A 20,169-nucleotide genomic window follows, 5' to 3' on the forward strand; every position below is an offset into this window, starting at 1 on the left:
CTGTCGCCGGCCTCCTTTCGCCTAGGCGCATCCAAAGCCAGTAGAGGACTCGGCTTGACCTCCCCCGTCTGCTCCCTGGGGCGCCTCTGGACAGGACTGGTCGGGGGCGGGGACAGAGGTCCGCTCCAGGATGCCACAGAGTGGGGTGCACCCCACCCCGACCGGCCAGCTGTCCGTCTCCGACGGCCGCTCCCGCCTGGAGGGTGGTCCTGAGTCCCCGCGGGAGCACGAGATCTGTCCCGAGGCCTCGGGGTAGGCACGCGACCCACTGCGCTCCCGACGCGGGCGGAGCCGGGGTCGCCGGAGGAGAGGCTGGCGGGAGGGGCGCGGCGGGGTCCGGCGGCGGCTGGGCTGCCCTGGGCGTGGGTCGGCCGCCATCCCGCCGGGGCGGAGCCGGCAGCTGGAGCCGCAGTTTAGAAGCCGAAGCGCTCCCAGCCATGGACCCGGGGTCCCGGGGAGCATGGGGGGCGCCGGCGTTGCTGCTGCTGCTGCTGTGGCCGGGGCCGGGGCCTGAGGCTCTTCAAGGTGAGGATGCGGGCAGGGTGCACCCCAGGGGCAGGCAAAGTGGCGGGGCGGCGGAGGGGGGGGGAGGGTGTCCACCCAGAGCTTTGATAACGGTCAGGGGATTGGGGGTGGTATCTGAAACCCCCAGACCGCCAGCCGAGAGGGCAGGGAGTGGGGAAGCTCTGGATGGGTCTCCGTCGGACCTGCTCAGAGACCCACGCCTGCGCTTGGGCTGGACTCCCGCCGGCTTGCCCACCCTCTGCCGGGCAGCCACCCCTCCGCGGGCAAAGCAGAGGGTCAGGGCCCTTTCTCCTCTCAGCAGCTGCCACCCCACCCCCAGCTCCTTCGGGCAGGATACTCCACTCTCACCTCCCAGTGCCCAGCCCAGTGTGAATGGTGCACCTCCACTCCTTAGGGCAATAGGATCGCCCTCTTCCGGGAAGCTTTGCATCCCAACCTGCCCCCCAGAGTCCCTGTTCTGCCCTCACAGGACAGAACTAACTGTGGCTTCCACCAAACACTCACCCCCTCACCCCATGCTCACCCCCTCAACCCTGGGCCTTGCGGCAGTGTTTATATTGTTGCCTTGTTTGGTTAGATGAAGGACTTCCCCACACTGAGGGTGCCTGCTCAGCAGGGCCCTGTGGGAAGACTGCTCTGGCCCTTCCCCCTGTAACCTCTCCTAGCTATCTGTGAAACAGGGATGGGACGATTAGCCCAGTCCCCCATCTCAAAAGCCTGGTTGAGGGGACAGGGCGAGCGACTCTGAAGGGCCGGGCTGCACTGAGCAGGCACAGGGGACCTGCTGCCTGCTGGCACGCTGAGCACTGGCCCAGGCCTGACCAGGCAGCCAGTCCAGGGCAGGCTTCCACCTGGGACCTCTTCATCTTTTGCTCTGCTCCAAGGGAGAGGGCTGATGGCGCTTTGTGTTTTGAGAACGGTCCCTAGGCATCCTGCTTTTCCCTCCTCTGGGAGGAATGGAGAAGGGCTCAATGCTCCCCAACTCGGCCTGGCTCCCACAGCTTCCACTTCCATCCACCTAGCGACCACAGCTCCAGGTCTGCCTCTTGACCAACGTGCCAGTGGCTAGTGTGTGTGTGCAGGGCTGTGTGGGGAATACTAACGCATGCCCACAGGTACACTCTTCCCTCTCCACCCTTGGAGGCCTGGGGCCAGCAAGACCTGGCTCTCCATACCCAGTTAAGTCCTCTCTGGGCTGAGAGACCCCCATCTCATCCCCTCCCCTAGACCCACTCAGGCCCCTCCCCACGCTGGCCCCTTCAGCCCCTCTCCAAGCTGTGGGGTTGCCAACCCCTCACTCCCACTGGCCTGTCTGATTGATGACAACACACTCATCCAATCAGGGAGGGCTTCTTGGAGAAGGGGGGCTCTGGGAGCTCCTGCTATTCCAGGTCTTTGATGTCCAGGTCCCATCAGAGGAGATGGAGGTGGGAAAAGGAGTTGGGGTGTCCAGGCATGGGCTGAGCCACCGCTACAAGCAGCCTGGGCAGGGTTGGGGTCAGGGCCAAGCTCTGGGTGGGGGGTTGCTCTGGGAGCTGAGCCTGCCCCAGAACTGGTCCCCAGAGGGGTGGGAGGGCTGGCTGAGGCCTAAGCTGCCTAGGGTCTGGCTCCTATAGGGCGGGCCTGATGAGTTGCTGCTGCCCAGTGGTGGGCCCGGGGAGCATTCCAGGGGAACATGCCAGTGTCTTCTTGGAGCAATGCTTGGCTCTGGAATTTCTGCTGGAGCCCCTTAGGCTCACTCAGCCAGGGAGCACCCTGGCTCTGTCCTTCAGGCCCCTCTCCTGAAGGCAAGAGGAGAGGGTTTCTGGGCCAGTGTCCAGCCTTGTCCCCAGCACGAAGGGGCAAGGTGGCCTGCTAAGACAGCATCTGGCTGTTGTTATCATTCTCACGGTGTGAAATCCTAGAGGCATCTGGCTGCCCAGTCTAAAAATACCCAGGCTGCCTCTGCCCTGCCTGTCCCCTCTTGGGGGGAGGGAGCATGGCCTCTTTCTTGTGACCTCTGACCCCAAGCCCTCCCCTCCTCCCAGAGGTCATGGGGCTCTTGCATCCCCAGCTGAGCTGTCTCTTTCCAGGCTCCTCTGTTCCCTCCCTGGTGGCCCCTCAGTTCCAGGGATGCCCGTGGGTACCCATCATTCTCCAGGCTAAACATATCCGACATCTCTAGGCCTACCCCTCTGCTGTCCCCGCTCTGTGTTCCTCAGGCCCCCCTCACCCTGTGCTCTGTCCTCACCCCAGGAGATGCCCTTGGAGAGCCAACCACCCCCTACTGGGTCCTGGATGGACAGCCATGTCATGAGGTCTCCTGGGAGGAGTCGGTCAGTGGCACATCACCCGTTCCCCTGCCAGGGCCCGGGGTCTCCCAGCCCCTTTGGCTTCTTCCCAAATCCCCGCGGTTTGCTGGGGTGTCCAGAACCACCCAGTCATTGCTCTTTCAGGACCCTCAGGGCAGGGCAGGCAGGCAGGCAGGCAGGCAGGCCGCCATGGGGAGATGTCTAGATCCTGTGAGCCCGCACACATGGAAGTCATTTTCAAGCTTCCTCCACTGCGCCTCCCGCTTTCCCTCCCTTCCCAGAATTCTCCGGCTGCCCCTGCCCCATCATGCAGAGGTAGGTACAGAGTTGGGGAGCTTGAAGCTCCTCAGGGGCCTCTTGAAGAAAATGTCCAAATACCTTCTGTTTGCAAAGTTTAATGCAACATGTGACTCTGTGGACACACTGTTGCCCCCTTGCCCGGCCCTGGCCCTGCCACTGAGGGGCCTGGAACTTCAGCCTTACTGGCTCTCACAGAATACATTGCTGGCCAGGGGGCAGAAGTCAGTCTCCTGGGGTCCCCCAGATACAATCCCACCTCCTTTTGCTTCTCCAGGATGCTAGGCCCCTGTCTCCTCCCAACTGCCGGGCATCACACACTTCCAGAATAGCCAGGCCCCATCGGTGTGTGCCAAGCCCTGTGCTGCAAACCAAGGGGTGGGCACCCTTGGTATGCCCGGTTCACAGAGGGGCAAGCTGAAGCCCAGAGAGGTTGGGGAATTTGTCCCAGGTCATGCAGCTCTTTAGCCTGGGAGCCTGAGACCTGTTAAGGTATGGACAACTTCAAAACCATCGGGTAACACCCCAAGTGCAGAGAGTCCTCCATCCTGAATTTCCAGGCAAGTGAGGACAGCCCCACTGTCCAAGCACAGAGAGGCGGAAGGCAGGAGAGAGCTGCCATGAAGGCTGAGATACCCCCAGAGACTCAGCAGCTTCGAACCTGAGGTCCTAAGTGGGGTTCCCAAGACCCTCAAGGTCCCCCAGTCCCTTGGGGCCCCCATTCAAGTGGTCAGTCACGCACGGCACTATCCCAGAGCTTTGAGGTTGTTCTCCTGGACATCACTGGGAAAAAGGAAGGCTGGGCACACAGTGGGGTCACCCTGACTGTGCACTTCCCCCCTGTCTGAGCCTGGGCTATGACTAGGAGGGAATCCCAGAGGGCCCTGCTATCTTCACTCACCGGCCCCTACCGCAGGAAGCCTGACAAGAGGAAAGCAGAGCTGAGACAAGAGAGTCCTCACGAAGAAGACACTCACATTTCAGGATGGGGATGAGCTACAGAGCAAGAAGGGTACAGGGTCACTAGAAGGGCAAGAAGTGAAGACAGCAGGGGCCACAGAGGGACAGAGAGAGGGGAGGCCCAGAGGAGGAGTCTCAGAGACCTGTTTGCCCTTCCATCTGGGCCCCCGCCTTTTGCCAGCACAAATATTTCCCCAATAAAGCAAGTGGCATTCCAGCCACATGAGCTCATGCTTGGGGCCTTGTGGGGCCTGTGGCCAGGAAGGCGAGGGCTGTCTGCTCCCCACCTGCAGAGATGGGGCCCCTAAACTCTGAGTTCCTTGGCAGAGGTCCAAGCCCAGTGCATTCTGAGATAAAAGCAGGGGGGCGGGGGGCCAGCAAGGGCTGAGCAAGCATTCTGAAGATGCAGCAGCCCCCAGGAGGTCCTGGGCCGGCTCCAACTCTGGGCCCCCAGCCAAGCTGACTGGACAAGGGGGCAGATAGGGTAACCCCACAGGAAGGAGGCGGCAAAGAGATGGTGGGGCAAAGGTGGGTTGAGGGGGGGTCAGGGAGCTGGCCAAGGCCCGCCCTCCTGACATCAAGCCGAGGAAACTAGGAAACCAATGGTTTTCTCTTGGCCTGCGGTGGTGGTCCTTGTTTACCACGTGGTCTCAGTGAAGCAGGTGTGGAGCAGGCCTGCCAGAGACCAAGGGTGAGGGTGCAGGAGGGCGAAACTGCTGGAATTAGAGGTGGAGTGAAGGCTGAATCCTATAGGGAGTGAGGGGCAGTAAGTTACTGAAACAAGCCTCCAGACACCACAGAGGCTGGGAGGAGACCCGAGCCACAGCTACCCAACACCTCAGGACCCCCCTGTCCTCCCATATCGGCAGGAATCCCTCCTGGCATGAAAGAGGAGGGAGGGCCAGAGGAAAGACCCAGGAGCTTGGGCAAGGCGGGGCACCGCTCTGGGTCTCCTCACCTCCCAGGGAGGACATGGTGTACCCTTCACAGTGGCATCCATGCACATGTCAGGGGGCTGTCAGGACACAAACATCCTCATTGTCTTGGTAACCTCACCCCCACACCTTTCCATGCCCTCCACATGTGGGGGGCCTGCTGCACCCCCCCCCCCCCACCGCACTGTGCTATCCCTATGGACTCCCTCCCTGGTCAGCTCCACATCCCATTGGTCCCTGACAGGCCTGGATGTCCACCCGCAGCCCTATTCTCCTTCTCATTCAGGTCTCAAAGTTAGACGTGGGGCTGGTGGCCTTGGAGGCTGAAGGCCAGGAGCTCCTGCTTGAGCTGGAGAAGAACCAGTGAGTACCAGGCTGGGGCTGGGCCTGGAATCCAAGAACAGACCCTCTCTCAGGAGGGAATAATGCTGGGGGCAGGAACTGACATGAGCCCCTGAGGGATGCTGGATGAGGAGAGGTCCCTTGGAGGAGGGACAGGGGACAGGGAGGGCCATCAGGCCTATGGCTGGCTCCCTGGAGGGCTGGGTCAGCCTCATGTGGGGTAGGTCCCTCATCCCACCCCAGAAACATCTTGTCAGCATCAGGCTTCCTGCGGGAGATGAGTGAGCACCACCTAGTGGGTGCCCACAGGGTATATGAGTCCAAAGCGAATCCAAGGCCAGATTTCAAAGGTGGAGTTGAACCTGGAGGGAACTCCAGGCTGAGCAATGGCAGCGACAAAGGTGCAGTGGTTGCAACATTCTGGGCAATTTATCTGGCTTGCCTGGAAGCAGGCGGAAAGGACCCCTGTCAGGCCAGAGAACAGAAATCCATGAATGCTGTATTAGTGCTGAGTGTCCTGGACTGTGTGAAGCCAAAGCTATTGACCTGGTGAGTGAGCAGGCAGTGCCAGGCTCCGGACAGTGCCCTGGGCTGGGCAAATGGGTGTCTAAAAGGGAGCCTGTGAGGGGCAGCGGGCAGGGGGAGGGCGGGTTCTTGAAACCGTCCCGACTATATACATTATCAATAGGTATCGTTTCCTAGGAGTCCCTGGGTAGTGCAAATGGTTAACATGCTCAGCCGCTAATTGAAAAATTGGAGGTTCAAGTCCACCCAGAGGTGCCTTGGAAGAAAGTCTTGGTGATCTACTTCCCCAAAATCAGCCATTGGAAACCCAAGATACACAATTCTACTTGGACACACGTGGGGTCGCCTTTAGCCTCACTTATAAAAAAATAGACCTGTTCAATTAGCATTCAGGGAGGAAGGCTGGAGGGCCTCCTGGAGGAGGTGGGGCTGAACTGGGTGATTCCTATGACACCTTCTCACTGCAGGCTGCTGGCCGCTGGATACAAAGAAACCCACTACAGCCCAGGTGGGCAGCCAGTGGTGCTGGTCCCCAAACACACGGTGAGACAGAGGGCGGGGTGGGTGTACTAGGGGGCTGAAACCTCTGCGGATGGCCCCTCCCGGTCATTACTACTCCATTTTCCCCCTGTTCCTAAGGAGAGGTTAGAGTCAGTCTTCCAAGTCCTCTGTCTAGCCCCTCCTACTTCAGCTCTGGTTGAGATTTGGGGCTGGGACCCTTCCTTTCCAGAATCACTGCTACTACCACGGGCGCGTGAGGGGCTACCCGGACTCCTGGGTAGTCCTCAGCACCTGCTCCGGAATGAGGTGAGGAGCTCTGGGGGAAGGGCCGGGGCCGGGGCTGGGGACAGAGCTCCCTTACACCTCTTCTGCACCCCCTGCACCCCAGCGGCCTGATCGTGCTCAGCACCAATGCCAGCTATTACCTGCAACCCTTCCCACCTGGCGTCTCCAAGGGCTCCTGGACCCACAAGATCTTCCGGACAGAGAAGCGGCTCAGCTGGAAAGGGGCCTGTGGCCACAGGGACTCCAGTGACAAAAAGGACACTGCTGGCCTTCCTCATGCCCCCCAGAGCAGGGTAAGGGGCACAGACAGGGGCAGGAGTGAGAAGGCAGTATCCACAGCCCTCTCCATCAGAAGCGGCAGAGATGCACAGGCCCCAGTCCAGGGAATCCTGTTTTGGTATTTTTATTGAAGCTGAAGAAACAAGTCTAGAAAAGTCTTAACTTTGTTCCTTCTGGGAATTGGGGGCAGTGGTCAGGGCTCAAGCTGAGCAGTCTTTCCCTCAGGGTCACCACTGTCCCTCCCCAGGAGATGCGAGAGGCCCGAAGGAGCCCGAAGTACCTGGAGCTGTACATAGTGGCTGACCACACCTTGGTGAGCCGTCGCCCAAGGGCGGGGTGCAGGGCAAGGATATGACCAGCTCAGCCCCTCACGCCCCTGTGTCGTTGCCTGCCCTCCCAGTTCTTGACCCAGCACCAGAACTTGAACCACACCAAACAGCGTCTCCTAGAGGTCGCCAACTATGTGGACCAGGTTGGGTGCAGCTGGAGATAGCAGTAACGGCGGTGACTGTCGCAGGGGTGGGCCGGTCCTAAGTGGGGGCGGCGGGGGCGCGAAAAGAAGAACCGAGAAGAGAGACGACCTTACAGAGGGGCACGGGTCCAGAAGGGTTCCCGGCTTCAGCATCGCCACTCCTTCAGTTCCTCAGGACTCTGGACATTCGCGTGGCACTTACCGGCCTGGAAGTGTGGACAGAGCAGGACCTGAGTCGCATCACGCCGGACGCGAACGCCACGCTCTGGGCCTTCCTGCAGTGGCGTCAGGGGCTGTGGGAGCTCCGGCCACACGACTCCACGCAGCTGCTCACGTGGGTGCTCCTGTCCCCAATTCGGGTCGCGGGCGGGGCTGGGCGGCTGTGACCCCCGGCCCCGACCGGTCATGCAGCTCTCTGCCCTCAGGGGCCGCGCCTTCTGGGGCACCACCGTGGGACTGGCGCCCGTCGAGGGCATGTGCCGCGTGGAGACCTCGGGAGGTGTGAGCACGGTGAGACACCGAGGTGGACGGATGGGCGCGGGGGTGGGGCGTGGCCTGCGGTGACCGTCCCCCTTCCCCCCGCCCCCCCGCCCTCCAGGACCACTCGGAGCTCCCCATTGGCGCTGCAGCCACCATGGCCCACGAAATAGGCCACAACCTCGGCCTCAGCCACGATCCCGACGGCTGCTGCGTGGAGGCCCTGGCAGAGCAGGGCGGCGGCTGCATCATGGCAGCGGCCATGGGGTGCGGGCGCAAGGGGTCAGGAGGGGGGAGGTGGTAGGAGTTGCGGGGGCGGGTAGGTAGACCTGAGGAGCATTTCTTTGGCAAAATGCCCTTCCATCCCTCGTGGCACAAGCGCTTTGTGATGGTCTACTAACCAAAAGGTTGACATTGGAATCCACTCAGCCGCTAAGTGGAAGAAAGGCCTGGCTATCTGCTTCCGTAAAGATTACAGCCAAGAAAACCCTATGGAACAGTTCAACTCCGTAACACATGGGGTCACCGTGAATGGTAATCAACTCCACCGTATTTTTGGGGGGCGGGGAGGGTGGTAGTGTATGAGGTAAAGCGTAGGTAAAGTGGATTCTCTAGAGTATTATTTTCCGAACAACCTAGCCATGTTGTTCTAACCCTGGGACTACAGCGCTGGGTCGAGATTCAGTCTTGGGCTCTGGGCTGCCCATTCTTCACGGCACACCTTCCCGCCTCTGGCTCTTTGCGGTCACATCCCCTCTCTAGGGACTGCTTCCTAGAGGATCCCAGTCGCACGTGGCGCAGATGGTGACGGCACCTCAGTAGGCTGGGTGGCAAGCTCAGCGGTGGGGGCGGGGACAGGCGGAAGTGGGGGTGGTCTCGTCCGGCCAGACACCCCAGCCCCGCCCGCAGGCGCCCCTTTCCGCAAGTGTTCAGCGCCTGCAACCGCCGCCAGCTGCGTGCCTTCTTCCGCAAGGGGGGCGGCGCGTGCCTCTCCAACGCCCCAGACCCTCGGCTCCTGGTGCCGCGGGCGCGATGCGGGAACGGCTTCGTGGAGGCGGGAGAGGAGTGCGACTGCGGCGCCCTCCAGGTCAGTTGTCCGGACCCGGCTCCAGGGGCCCAATGCTGCCCGCCCACCCCGGCCCTGGAGCCCTGGGGCGCTGCGCCTTGACCTGGTGCCTCCTCGCTTTTCCGCCCCAGGAGTGCCGGGAGCCCTGCTGCCTCGCCCACAACTGCACGCTGCGGGCTGGGGCCCAGTGCGCCCACGGGGACTGCTGCGCGAGCTGCCTGGTGAGGGCGTGGGAAGATCGGTGGTGCGGGTTACGGAATTCTGCTGTTTGTCCTCTTCTGCACTTGGGAGCTGGACTCTTGGTCTTTGCTGATTTGCGCCCCTCTGTCTGGTTGCCGGTTGCTAGCTCAGCTCTGTGCGTAGGTCCGTTTGGACCTCAGGTTCGGCTCCCCGGCCTCGGAGCCGCGCTCTCGGCATGGATCTCTCACTGTCCGATTGTCACTTTGTGCCTCGGCCTCCCTCTTTCCTTTCTCCCTGACCCCTGTCACCTGCGCAGCTGAAGCCAGCCGGCGCACTGTGCCGCCAGGCCACGGGCGACTGTGACCTCCCCGAGTTCTGCACGGGCGCCTCCCCGCACTGTCCCCCAGATGTTTACGTACTGGATGGCTCGCCCTGCTCCAGGGGCCGAGGCTACTGCAGAGATGGTGTGTGTCCCACGCTGGAGCAGCAGTGCCGGCAGCTCTGGGGGCCTGGTGAGTTGGCGCGAGCGCCCTTGCACACTAGTTCCCATCCTGGGGCCAGCTCGGATTTCTACTTGGGGGGAATAGGCGGGGGAAACTGAGGCCCACGGAGAGTGGTCCTTACCTGGACAGTCCCCAGCCCCACCCACCCTTCCCCAGGCTCCCGCCCAGCTCCGGAGGCCTGTTTCCAGGTTGTGAACTCCGCGGGGGACGCCCACGGGAACTGTGGCCAAGACAGCCAGGGCCGCTTTGTGCCTTGCGCACAGAGGTGGGTACTTGCGCTCAGTGGAGCTGAGGCATCTAAAGCTGGAAGTGAGTTGGAGCAAGAGGGATACTTGACGGCCTTTGACCACCCTCCACTCCTTCCCCAGGGATGCCCAGTGTGGGAAGCTGCAGTGCCAGGGTGGGGAGCAGAGCCCACGCATGCCACACACAGTGCCTGTGGACTCCACCATCAGCTTAGACGGCAGTGAGATGACCTGTAGGGGAGTTTTTGCCTTCTCTGGGGCCCAGCTGGACCTGCTTGACTTGGGCCTAGTAGAGATGGGCACCCAGTGTGGACCTAGAATGGTGAGCCCTGCTCACCCGAACCCTCTCTGCCTCTTGAGTCCTGCTGGCCGAGGTGTCACACCCCTCCCTCACTGCCCAGTGTGCACACCACCCATAGGTGTGCCAGGACAGGCGCTGCCAGAATGCTACCTTCCAGGAGCTGGAGCATTGTCTGGCAACATGCCATGCCCATGGGGTAAGTAGCCTGTGGGGTGGGGAACGTAGGGTCCCTGACCCCACCTGACCCTCTTTCCTTCCTACTCCTCTCTGCAGGTTTGCAATAGCAACTACAACTGTCACTGTGCTCCGGGCTGGGCGCCACCCTCCTGCGACGAGCCAGGGTTTGGAGGCAGCATAGACAGTGGCCCTGTACAGCCTGAAAGTGAGAGAATGGGGCAGATGGGCAGGAGCTGGGCTGGCGCACCCACTCAGGATTCAGCCCCACACTGTTCTCTCTAGATCACAATGCCTTCCTGATGGCCATGATCTTCAGCTTCCTGCTGCCTCTGCTCCCTGGGGCTGGCCTGGCCTGGTGCTGCTACCGGTGCCGGGGATCCTGTCTCCAGCAGCACCTCTGGGGCAGGAGGAGGGGTCCTGCTGTCAGTGGGTAGGCTCTGAGTGCCATGCCTCTGTGGACTTAGACCCTTGCATCCTGAGCCCACCCCTGGGATTCCTACTTCTCAGAGTTCTGCCAGCATGGCTGGGAGTTGAGGCAGGGGTCCCAGGCCTCGCCCTAGGTCTGCGAGGCCTTCAGGCCAAAAAGCCAGCTTGAGATAGCAGAGAGGAGCCCTGAGCAGGAGGCTCTAATGGCCTCCCAGTCAAGCCCAGAGCGTGGGTCCTTGACCTCCACCACCACCTCAGGGCAGGGTCCTTGGCACCCTGTTACTATGGTTCCCCCCTTCTGCCCCCCCCCGCCACTCCTCCTGTTTCTTCCACCAGGTGGTCCTCTCACCCTTGACTTTGCTTGGTTTCTCCACCAGCTCATTAAGCAGCTGCTGCTTCCCTGTGCCCTTCCAGCCTCCTCAGCCTCTCTGTCTCCTGACTTTCCAGCCTGCTGCTACTTCTTCTGCCTAATTCTCTTCAGTTACCCCCTTCAAGTTCCCAACTGCTAGGCCCAGCACGTCTTTTTGGTCTGTGCCACTGATCAGCTATGATGCCCTCATCCAGTCCTCTGTGACTGGGCTGAGGACCTCAGAATACCAAGCACGGTTGACCTAGGGCTGGCCCTTAACTGGTGCCCTGGGCAAGGCAGGCCTTTCTGGCCATGTCTGACAGCCTGGCCTTGAGGGTGCTCTGGGCGAGCTGTGGGAGAGGGCAGGGTCTGGGCTGAACCTGGGGAGCTTCACCGGCTGGAGATGGGGTAGAGGGCATCCCATAGAGGGGCAGGGCACCAGCTGGGTCTCAGGGGCCAGCTGAGAGGCCTTGACACAATGAGCAGTAATTTCGGATCTATGAGCAGCATGAGGGGTCTGCAGAGGGGAGGCGACTGTACTTCCTCACCAGGTCATCAGAGCAGAGAGCAGAGTCCTGAGGGCAATGGAGACTGTTGTGAAGAGACATGGGAGGAAGTGACGAGACCCTGGGAGAGTGGGTGCTAGCAGGCAAAGATGGCTTGACGTCATAAAGGGCAGCAGGGCACAGCTGCCGTTGCGGGAGGACGTCCTCCTTTGGGGAGCAATGCTAGTGTCTGGAAAGTGCCAGAATGCTGGGATAGGCCAGGGCTTGGGAGACATGTCAGGCTGGGGAGCAGAGGGGCAGGCGGCCATGGGAGGGTACCCAGGGCTCCTCTCAGGAGGACACATGTGGGAAGGGGGCCAGAGAGGGTGACTTGGAACAGGAGGGTAGGAGACTAGGTCAAAGCAGAGCTTCGGTTGGGTGCTATGCTGCTGATTGAGGGAAAGCAGCCCCGGGGTGCCCTGCTTGGAGTCACTGTTCTGACATTCTGGCCTCTTATCCTGCTGCTCAGACCCAAAGCTGGCCCATGCAGGGACTACCCGCTGGGCAGCATTCACCCCCTGGAGCTGGGCCCGACAGCCAGTGGAGTGCCCCGGTCCCTGGGTGAGTGGGGCACCAATGGGAGATGGGAAGGGAGGGGTAGGGGTGGGTTCTTGCCTTCTGACTCCTTCTGGAAGGACTCCCTTCTCCCGACCTAACACCCAGCCACCTTGAGGCCCCTGTACCCTACCCAGAAACAGGGACTCCCACCTACTGTGTTCATAGCACTCACCTTCTTCCTGTGGCTCCCCAGACCTTGAGAACTCCACCACAACCCAACAGCCACCCTGAGAAGCCTGTGCCCTGTAGCCCTGCCTGCACCCCTAAGGTAGATGGGGACTCTGACGTGGGGTCCTTTCTCTCCCACAGCTTGCCCGCCCACCTCTAGTGTCCCTCATCTCACTGCTCCCCTCCTCTGAGGTTTCTGGGCTTGGGTTATGGAAATGAGACATGCCTTCTTGGAGAAGCTGCTGTCATGGGATGGCATGCTGGAACCCCCTGGTGTGGATGAGGGAGAAGTTGTGGCTCTTTTTGTGTCATCCATCCCTGCTGGGGTTGGGGTCTCTGCCACATTACTTGCAGCCTGGGGTTCCAGCCCCCTCCTTCACTTCCTCCTCAGCAGGTTAAGTCCAGGAACCAAGATTCTGTTTCTGGTGAGAGGTGACTCCTGAGATGAGAAGACTCTAAGACAGGTGGCCTCTGATATACGCTCCAGGAGCTTGGGCCCCCAAGAGTACAGCCAGGGAGTCAGCTGATCTCCTGTACCTTCAGGCAGCTGGAATGTTTCTTCCCCCAGCAGAGCCCTGCCCCATCCACTCCGAGAACCCAGAGCACTGCCAGAAGTTGCCTTATGGTGTCCTTGCCCCTTGAGGCTGGGGGACCCACCAGGATACACCCTCCAGCCCAGGAACCTATCGGTCCAAGTAGGGAAGGTCCCATAGTCACCAACCTACCTCACCAGGGAAGGCTGGGTCATGCTGGGCACTCAGAGACCTCTGTCCTGAGAGCCTGGGTGTGCCTGATTCATGCACTGCCCCCAGGTCCAGCACTGCGGAGGGCAGGGACTGCTGGGCCAGAAGCTGGGACTCTGGGGCCTACATTTCAGATCTTGGTCCATCCTGCCCCGCAAACGAACAAAAGAACAAACAAGCACACTTTAGGACCTTCCCTTCTGCCCTGTCTTGTCCTCCTGGGTACTTCCTTAGCCTTTCATCCCATTCCTAATCCTGCACTTGAGGTTTTGGGAAAGTGTGGGGTCTGCCACAGCCCTCTCACTTTGGACATGACTCAGCTCCTCTCCATTTCTTGGGAGGGGAGAGAAGAAACCAGCCATTTCAGAAAGGACACCAGAATAGAAGTAAACTTGGCTAGGCCATGATTCCCAGTATTGTGTGATTATTCACCCTTTTGGCATCTGATGTGACTTTCCTATGTGTTGTAAATCCTACCTCTGTGATGTTAATGAGGCAGGATTAGAGGCAGTTATGTTAAGAAGCAGGACTCAATCTATAAGATTAGATTGTATTTTGAGTCAATCTCTTTTGAGATATTAAAGAGAGAATCGAGCAGAGACAGGGGACCTCATACCACCAAGAAACAAGAGCCAGGAGAATAGAGCATCCTGTGGACCTGGAGTGGCTGCACTGGGAAGCTCCTTGACCAGAAAAGATTGATGATGAGGACCTTCCCCCAGAGCCGACATAGAGGGAAAACGTTCCCCTGGAGCTGGTACCCTGAATATGGACTTCTAGCCTCCTAGACTGTGAGAGAATTCATTTCTGTTTGTTAAAGCCAGCCACTTGTGGTATTTCTGTTTATAGCAGCACTATATAACTAAGACAGGCATACATATGTACATATGAGAAAGACAAATAGCAAAGTAGTAACTGAGGGGTAGTAAGAATAGGATTATAGGTAGACACAGGAATTGGTAGGAGACACAAGGGTCTTTAACTCTATTTATAATGGTTAATTTCTTTTTTTATTATAAATTTACTGCGCTTTAAGTAAAAGTTTAAAAATCAAGTCACTCTCTCATACAAAAAGTTATATACACCTTGCTATGTACTCCTAGCTGCTGTCCCCCTAATGAGACATCACATTTCTTCTCTCCTCCCATATTCCCTGTGTCTATAATGGTTTATTTCTTACACCATCAGTCTTCAGTTTGTCATACTGTGGTGGCTTCTATGTTGCTATGATGCTGGAAGCTATGCCGCTGGTATCTCAAATACCAGCAGGGTCATCCATGGTGGACAGGTTTCAGTGGAGCTTACAGACTAAGGAAGACTAGGAAGAAAGGCCTGGTGATCTATTTCTGAAAATCAGCCAATGAAAACCTATGGATCACAACAGAATACCATTCAGTATAGTGCTGGAAGATAAGCCCTTTAAGCTGGAAGGCACTCAAAATACACAATGGCCACAACAATGAACTTGAGCATACCACTGATCGTGAAATGACAGAAGACCAAGCAACATTTCATTCTGTTGTACATGGGGTCACTGTGAAGCGGAGCCAAGTGCATGGCAACAAAAAATAACATTTCTTACCCAGGACCATAGGTACTTGAATGTTACGTTACTCTTCGTGCCTTTTTGTATATTTGAAATATTAATATCTTATTCTTTTTTAAACTAATGGCATTAGTATCATAGCTGTATAGAGTTAGGTCTAAATTTTGTCTTTAAAAAATGAAATGCTATAGAGAAGTAGGGTTTGAATCTGTCTGTGTTCTTTCATTTTTTTCCTACTCACTAGGATTTTATTCCAAATAGCAGGTGTTCTGAGCTTTTCCATTTCCTGCTCCTCTGTGGAAGATGAACATTTCTGCTGTCTCTCAGAGGATCAGTTCTAACAAAGAAAGTCATCTGGATCTGTACCCTGTAAGCCTAATACCACTATATTTGCATTAAAAGTCTAGACAAATCATGTTCATTTGTTTGTTTTTTATATCACCTTTTAGTCTCTATATTTATTGATAGAATAACTTTTGGGTTTTTCACAAACAGTGCTATTTCACATTTTAATCAGGACAAAACATCAGACAAATCTAAGGGTATATTCAACAAGCTAACTGACAAGGATTCTTCAAAAGTCTCAAGCTCCTGAAAGATAAGGAAAGACTGAAGAGCTACCACAGCTTGGAAGAGACTGAAGAGGCATGACAGCTAAATGTAATGTGGGATCTTAGATTGGATCATGGAAGAGGAAATGGACAATTAGTAGGAAAACTGGTGAAATAAAAAAGATAGCTTAAATAAAATAAAAAATAAAAAATTTTTGCTTAAATAAAATAATTAGGAATAAATCTAACCAGGGACGTAAAAGACCTATACAAAGAAAACCACAAAACACTACTGCAAGAAACCAAAAGAGACCTTCGTAGCTAGAAGAATATACCATGCTCATGGATAGGTAGACTGAACATTGTGAAATGTCAATTCTACCCAAAGCAATCTACAAGTACAATGCAAACCCCATCCGAATATCAACAACATTCTTTAATGAGACAGAAAACTAATCATTAACTTTATATGGAAAGGAAAGAGGCCCTGGATAAATAAAGCATTATTGAAGAAGAAGAAGAACACAGTAGGAGGCCTCCACTACCCGACCTCACAACCCTAATATACAGCTACAGTAGTCAAAATAGCCTGGAACTAGCACAAGGACAGACAGACATATTGACCAATGGAACAATGGAACCAAGATCTAAATCCATCCACCTCCAATCACCTGATCTTCAACAAGGGCCCAAAGTGCATTAAATGGGGAAAAGACAGTCTTTTTAACAAATTGTTTTGGCAAAACTGGATGTCTGTCTGTAAAAAAATGAAACAGGACCCATACCTCACATCGTAAACAAGAACTAATTCAAAATGGATCAAAGACCTAAATATAAAACCCAAACCTATAAAGATCATAGAAGAAAAATAGGGCCAATGCTAGAGGCCCTAATACACAGCATAAATAGAATATAAACCATAACTAACAATACACAAACACCAGAAGATAAGCTAGATAACTGGGATCTTCTAAAAATTAAATGCTTATGCTCCTCAAAAGACTTCACCAAAAGAGTTAAGAGAGAACATACAGACTGGGAAAATTTTGGGGCAATGACAAATCTGAAAAAGGTCTAATCTCTAAAATCTATCGGAAAATCCAACGCCTCTACAACAAAAAGACACATAATCCAATTAAAAACTAGGCAAAGGATATGAACAGATGCTTCACCAAAGAAGACATTCAAAGGTTAACAGACACATGAGGAAATGCTCACGATCACTAGCCATTAGAGAAATGCAAATCAAAACTACAGTGAGATACCATCTCATCCCGACATTATTGTCACTAATCAAAAAAGAAATAACAAATGTGTGAGAGGCTTCAGGGAGCTTGGAACTCTTACGTACTGCTGGTGGGAAGGCAAGATGGTACAACCATTTTGGGAAATGATATGGCACTTCCTTAAAAAGCTAGAAATAGAAATACCATACAATCCAGCAATTCCACTTTTAGGAATACATCTAGAGAAATAAGAGCTGTCACGCAATAGACATATGGACAACCAAGTTCATTGCAGCATTAGCCACAATAGCAAAAAGATGGAAACAATCTAAGTGCCCGTCAACAGATGAACGGATAAACAAACTAAGGTACATAAACACAATGGAATATTATGCAATGATAAAGGACAATGCTGAATCTGCAAAATATCTCACAAAATGGATGAATCTGGAGGGCATTATGCAGAGTGAAATAAGTCAATCACAAAAGGACAAATACTGTATGAGACCACTATTATAAAAACTCGTGAAAAGGTTTACACACAGAAAGAAACAACCTTCAATGGTTATAAGGGAGGGAGGGGTGAGGAAGGAAAAACACTAACTAGACAATAGCTAAGGGTAAGACAGTATTACCCTGAGGAAGCCAGCATAACTTGATCAAGGCAAAGTCATAGAAGCTTCTTAGACACATCCAAACTCCCAAAGGGATTGAGTTACTGGGCTGAGGGCTGGGGACCATGGTCTCGGGGAACATCTAGTTCAATTGGCATAACATAGTTTATAAGGAAAATATTCTACACTCTGCTTTGGTGAGTAGCATCTGGGGTCTTAAAACTTGTGAGTGGCCATCTAAGATATGTCTACTGGTCCCACCTGGTATGGAGCAAGGGTGAATGAAAAAACAACAACAACAACAACAAAAAAAAAACAAAGACACAAGGGAAAGATTAGTCCAAAGGACTAATGGACTGCCACTGCTACAGCCTCCACCAGAATGAGTCCAGCACAGCTAGATGGTGCCTGGCTACCACCACCGACTGCTCTTACAGGGCTCACAATAGAGGGTCCCAGAAAGAGCTGGAGAAAATTCAAACTCACAAAAAGGGACCAGGCTTACTGGTCTGAAGGCAATTAGAGAAACTCCAAGAGTATGGCCACTGGACACCCTTTTAACTCAGTACTGAAGTTACTCCTGAGATTCACCCTTAAGCCAAAGATTAGACAGGTCCATAAAACAAACAATAATACATGTAGCTCAACTATGTATACAAGACTAAATGGGTACACCAGCTCAGGGGCAAGGATGAGAAGGCAGGAGGGGACAAAAAAGCTGGATAAATGGAAATGGGGAACCCAAGGTCAAGAAGGGGAGAGTGTCGACACACCACAGGGTTGGCAACCAATGTCACAAAACAATTATGTGTATTAATTGTTTAATGAGAAACTAATTTGCTCTGTAAACCTTCACCTAAAGCCCAATTAAAAAAAAAGAACACAGGCAAAAAAAAAAAAAAAGGGGGTGGGTAGCTTAGCTAAGGTCTTTGGGTGCCACAAGCCATTTGACATTGGCTTTTTTTTTTATAAACACTGGCTATTACCTCCACGAGTCTGTGAGTTTGTCCTGCTGTGGGGGCTTGTGTGTTGCTGTGATGCTGGAAGCTATGCCACTGGTATTCAAATACCAGCAGGGTCACCCATGGAGGACAGGTTTCAGCTGAGCTTCTAGACTAAGACAGACTAGGAAGAAGGACCTGGCAGTCTACTTTCTGAAAAGAATTAGCTAGTGAAAACCTTATGAGTAGCAAAGGAACATTGTCCGATATACTGCTGGAAGATGAGCCCCTCAGGTTGAAAGGCACTCAAAAGATGACTGGGATAAAAGTTAATAAAAAAAAAAAGATGACTGGGGAAGAGCTGCCTCCTCAAAATAGAGTCAATCTTAATAACATGGATGGAGTCAAGCTTTCGGGACCTACATTTGCTGATGTGGTATGACTCAAAATGAGAAGAAACACGTGCAAACATCCATTAATAATCAGAACCTGGAACGCACGAAGTATGAATGCAGAAAAATTGGAAATCGTCATGAATGAAATGCAACACACAAACATTGATATCCTAGGCATTACTGAACTGAAATGGACTGGTATTGGCCATTCTGAATTGGACAATCATATGGTCTACTATTCTGGGAATGACAACTCGATGAGGAATGGTGCTGCCTTCATGGTCAAAAAGAACATTTCAAGATCTATCCTGAAGTACAATGCTGTAGTGATAGGATAATATCCATACGCCTACAAGGAAGACCAGTTAATACGACTATTATTCGAATTCATGCACCAACCACTAAGCCCAAAGATGAAGAAACTGAAGATTTTTACCAACATCTGCAGTCTGAAATTGATCGAACATGCAATCAGGATGCATTGATAATTACTGGTGATTGGAATGTGAAAGTTGGAAAAAAAGGATTGGTAGTTAGAAAATAACGACAGCGGAGATTGTATGATAGAATTTTACAAGGCCAATGACTTCTTCACTGTAAATACCTTTTTTCAAAAACATAAATGGCAACTATACACATGGGCCTCAGCAGATGGAATACACCAGGAATCAAATCGATTACATCTGTGGAAAGAGATGATGGAAAAGGTCAATATCATCAGTCAGAATGAGGCCAGGGGCCGACTGCGGAACAGACAATCAGTTACTCATATCCAATTTCAAGTTGAAGCTGAAGAAAATTAGATCAAGTTCATAAGAGCCAAAGTACAACTTTGAGTATATCCCACCTGAATTTAGAGATTATCTCAAGAACAGTTTTGACGCGTTGAACAGTAATGACTGAAAACCAGATGAGTTGTGGGGTGGACATCAAGGACATCATACATGAAGAAAGCAAGAGGTTATTAAAAAGACAGGAAAGTTCTCATAAGACCAGACTTAATGGCCTGACTGAGACTGGAAGGACCCCAGTGGTCATGCCCCCCAGACCTTCTGTTGCCCCAGGACAGGAAACATTCCCGAAGCCAACTCTTCAGACATGGATTGGACTGGACAATGGGTTGGAGAGGGATGCTGGTGAGGAGTGAGCTTCTTGGATCAGGTGGACACTTGAGACTATGTTGGCATCTTCTGCCTAGAGGGGAGATGAGAGGGTGGAGGGGGTTAGAAGCTGGTGAAAAGGGCACAAAAAGAGAGAGTGGAGGGAGAGAGCAGACTGTCTCATTAGGGGGAGAGTAATTGGGAGTGTGCAGCAAGGTGTATATGGGTTTTTGTGAGAGAGACTGACTTGATTTGTAAACTTTCACTTAAAGCACAATAGAAATTATTAAAAAAAAAAAAAAAAGACAGGAAAGAAAAGACCAAAATGGATGTCAGAAGAGACTCTGAAACTTGCTCTTGATCTTTGAACAGCTAAAGCAAATGGAAGAAATGGTGAAGTAGAAGAGCTGAACAGAAGATTTCAAAGGGAGGCTGGCTAAGACAAAGTAAAGTATTATAATGAAATGTGCAAAGACCAAGAGTTAGAAAAGCAAAGGAAAGAACATGCTCGGCATTTCTCAAGCTGAGAGAACTGAAGAAAAATTCAAGCCTCAAGTTCCAATATTGAAGAATTCTACAGGGAAAATATTAAACGATGCAGGAAGCATCAAAAAAAGATGGAAGGAATACACACAGTCACTATACC

General features: G+C 53.8%; 1 protein-coding gene across 1 annotated transcript; it reads left to right on the plus strand.

Annotated features, from left to right (window-relative positions):
• The first annotated feature begins 370 nt into the window (after positions 1-370).
• Positions 371-15,109, plus strand: ADAM33 (ADAM metallopeptidase domain 33). Its single transcript, XM_064275830.1, has 22 exons — positions 371-525; positions 2,761-2,840; positions 5,295-5,371; positions 6,343-6,418; positions 6,606-6,682; positions 6,765-6,954; positions 7,188-7,253; positions 7,341-7,412; positions 7,580-7,746; positions 7,838-7,922; positions 8,011-8,156; positions 8,799-8,976; positions 9,087-9,176; positions 9,452-9,647; positions 9,795-9,903; positions 10,007-10,205; positions 10,303-10,380; positions 10,458-10,566; positions 10,644-10,791; positions 12,151-12,242; positions 12,433-12,507; positions 12,799-15,109. The coding sequence occupies exons 1-21, from the start codon at positions 438-440 to the stop codon at positions 12,468-12,470; spliced, it is 2,361 nt and encodes a 786-aa protein (XP_064131900.1). The 5' UTR covers positions 371-437; the 3' UTR covers positions 12,471-12,507; positions 12,799-15,109.
• Positions 15,110-20,169: the final 5,060 nt, after the last annotated feature.

This window comes from Loxodonta africana, chromosome 24 (genome assembly GCF_030014295.1).
Source record: "Loxodonta africana isolate mLoxAfr1 chromosome 24, mLoxAfr1.hap2, whole genome shotgun sequence".
In the NCBI taxonomy this organism is placed as follows: Eukaryota; Metazoa; Chordata; class Mammalia; order Proboscidea; family Elephantidae; genus Loxodonta; species Loxodonta africana.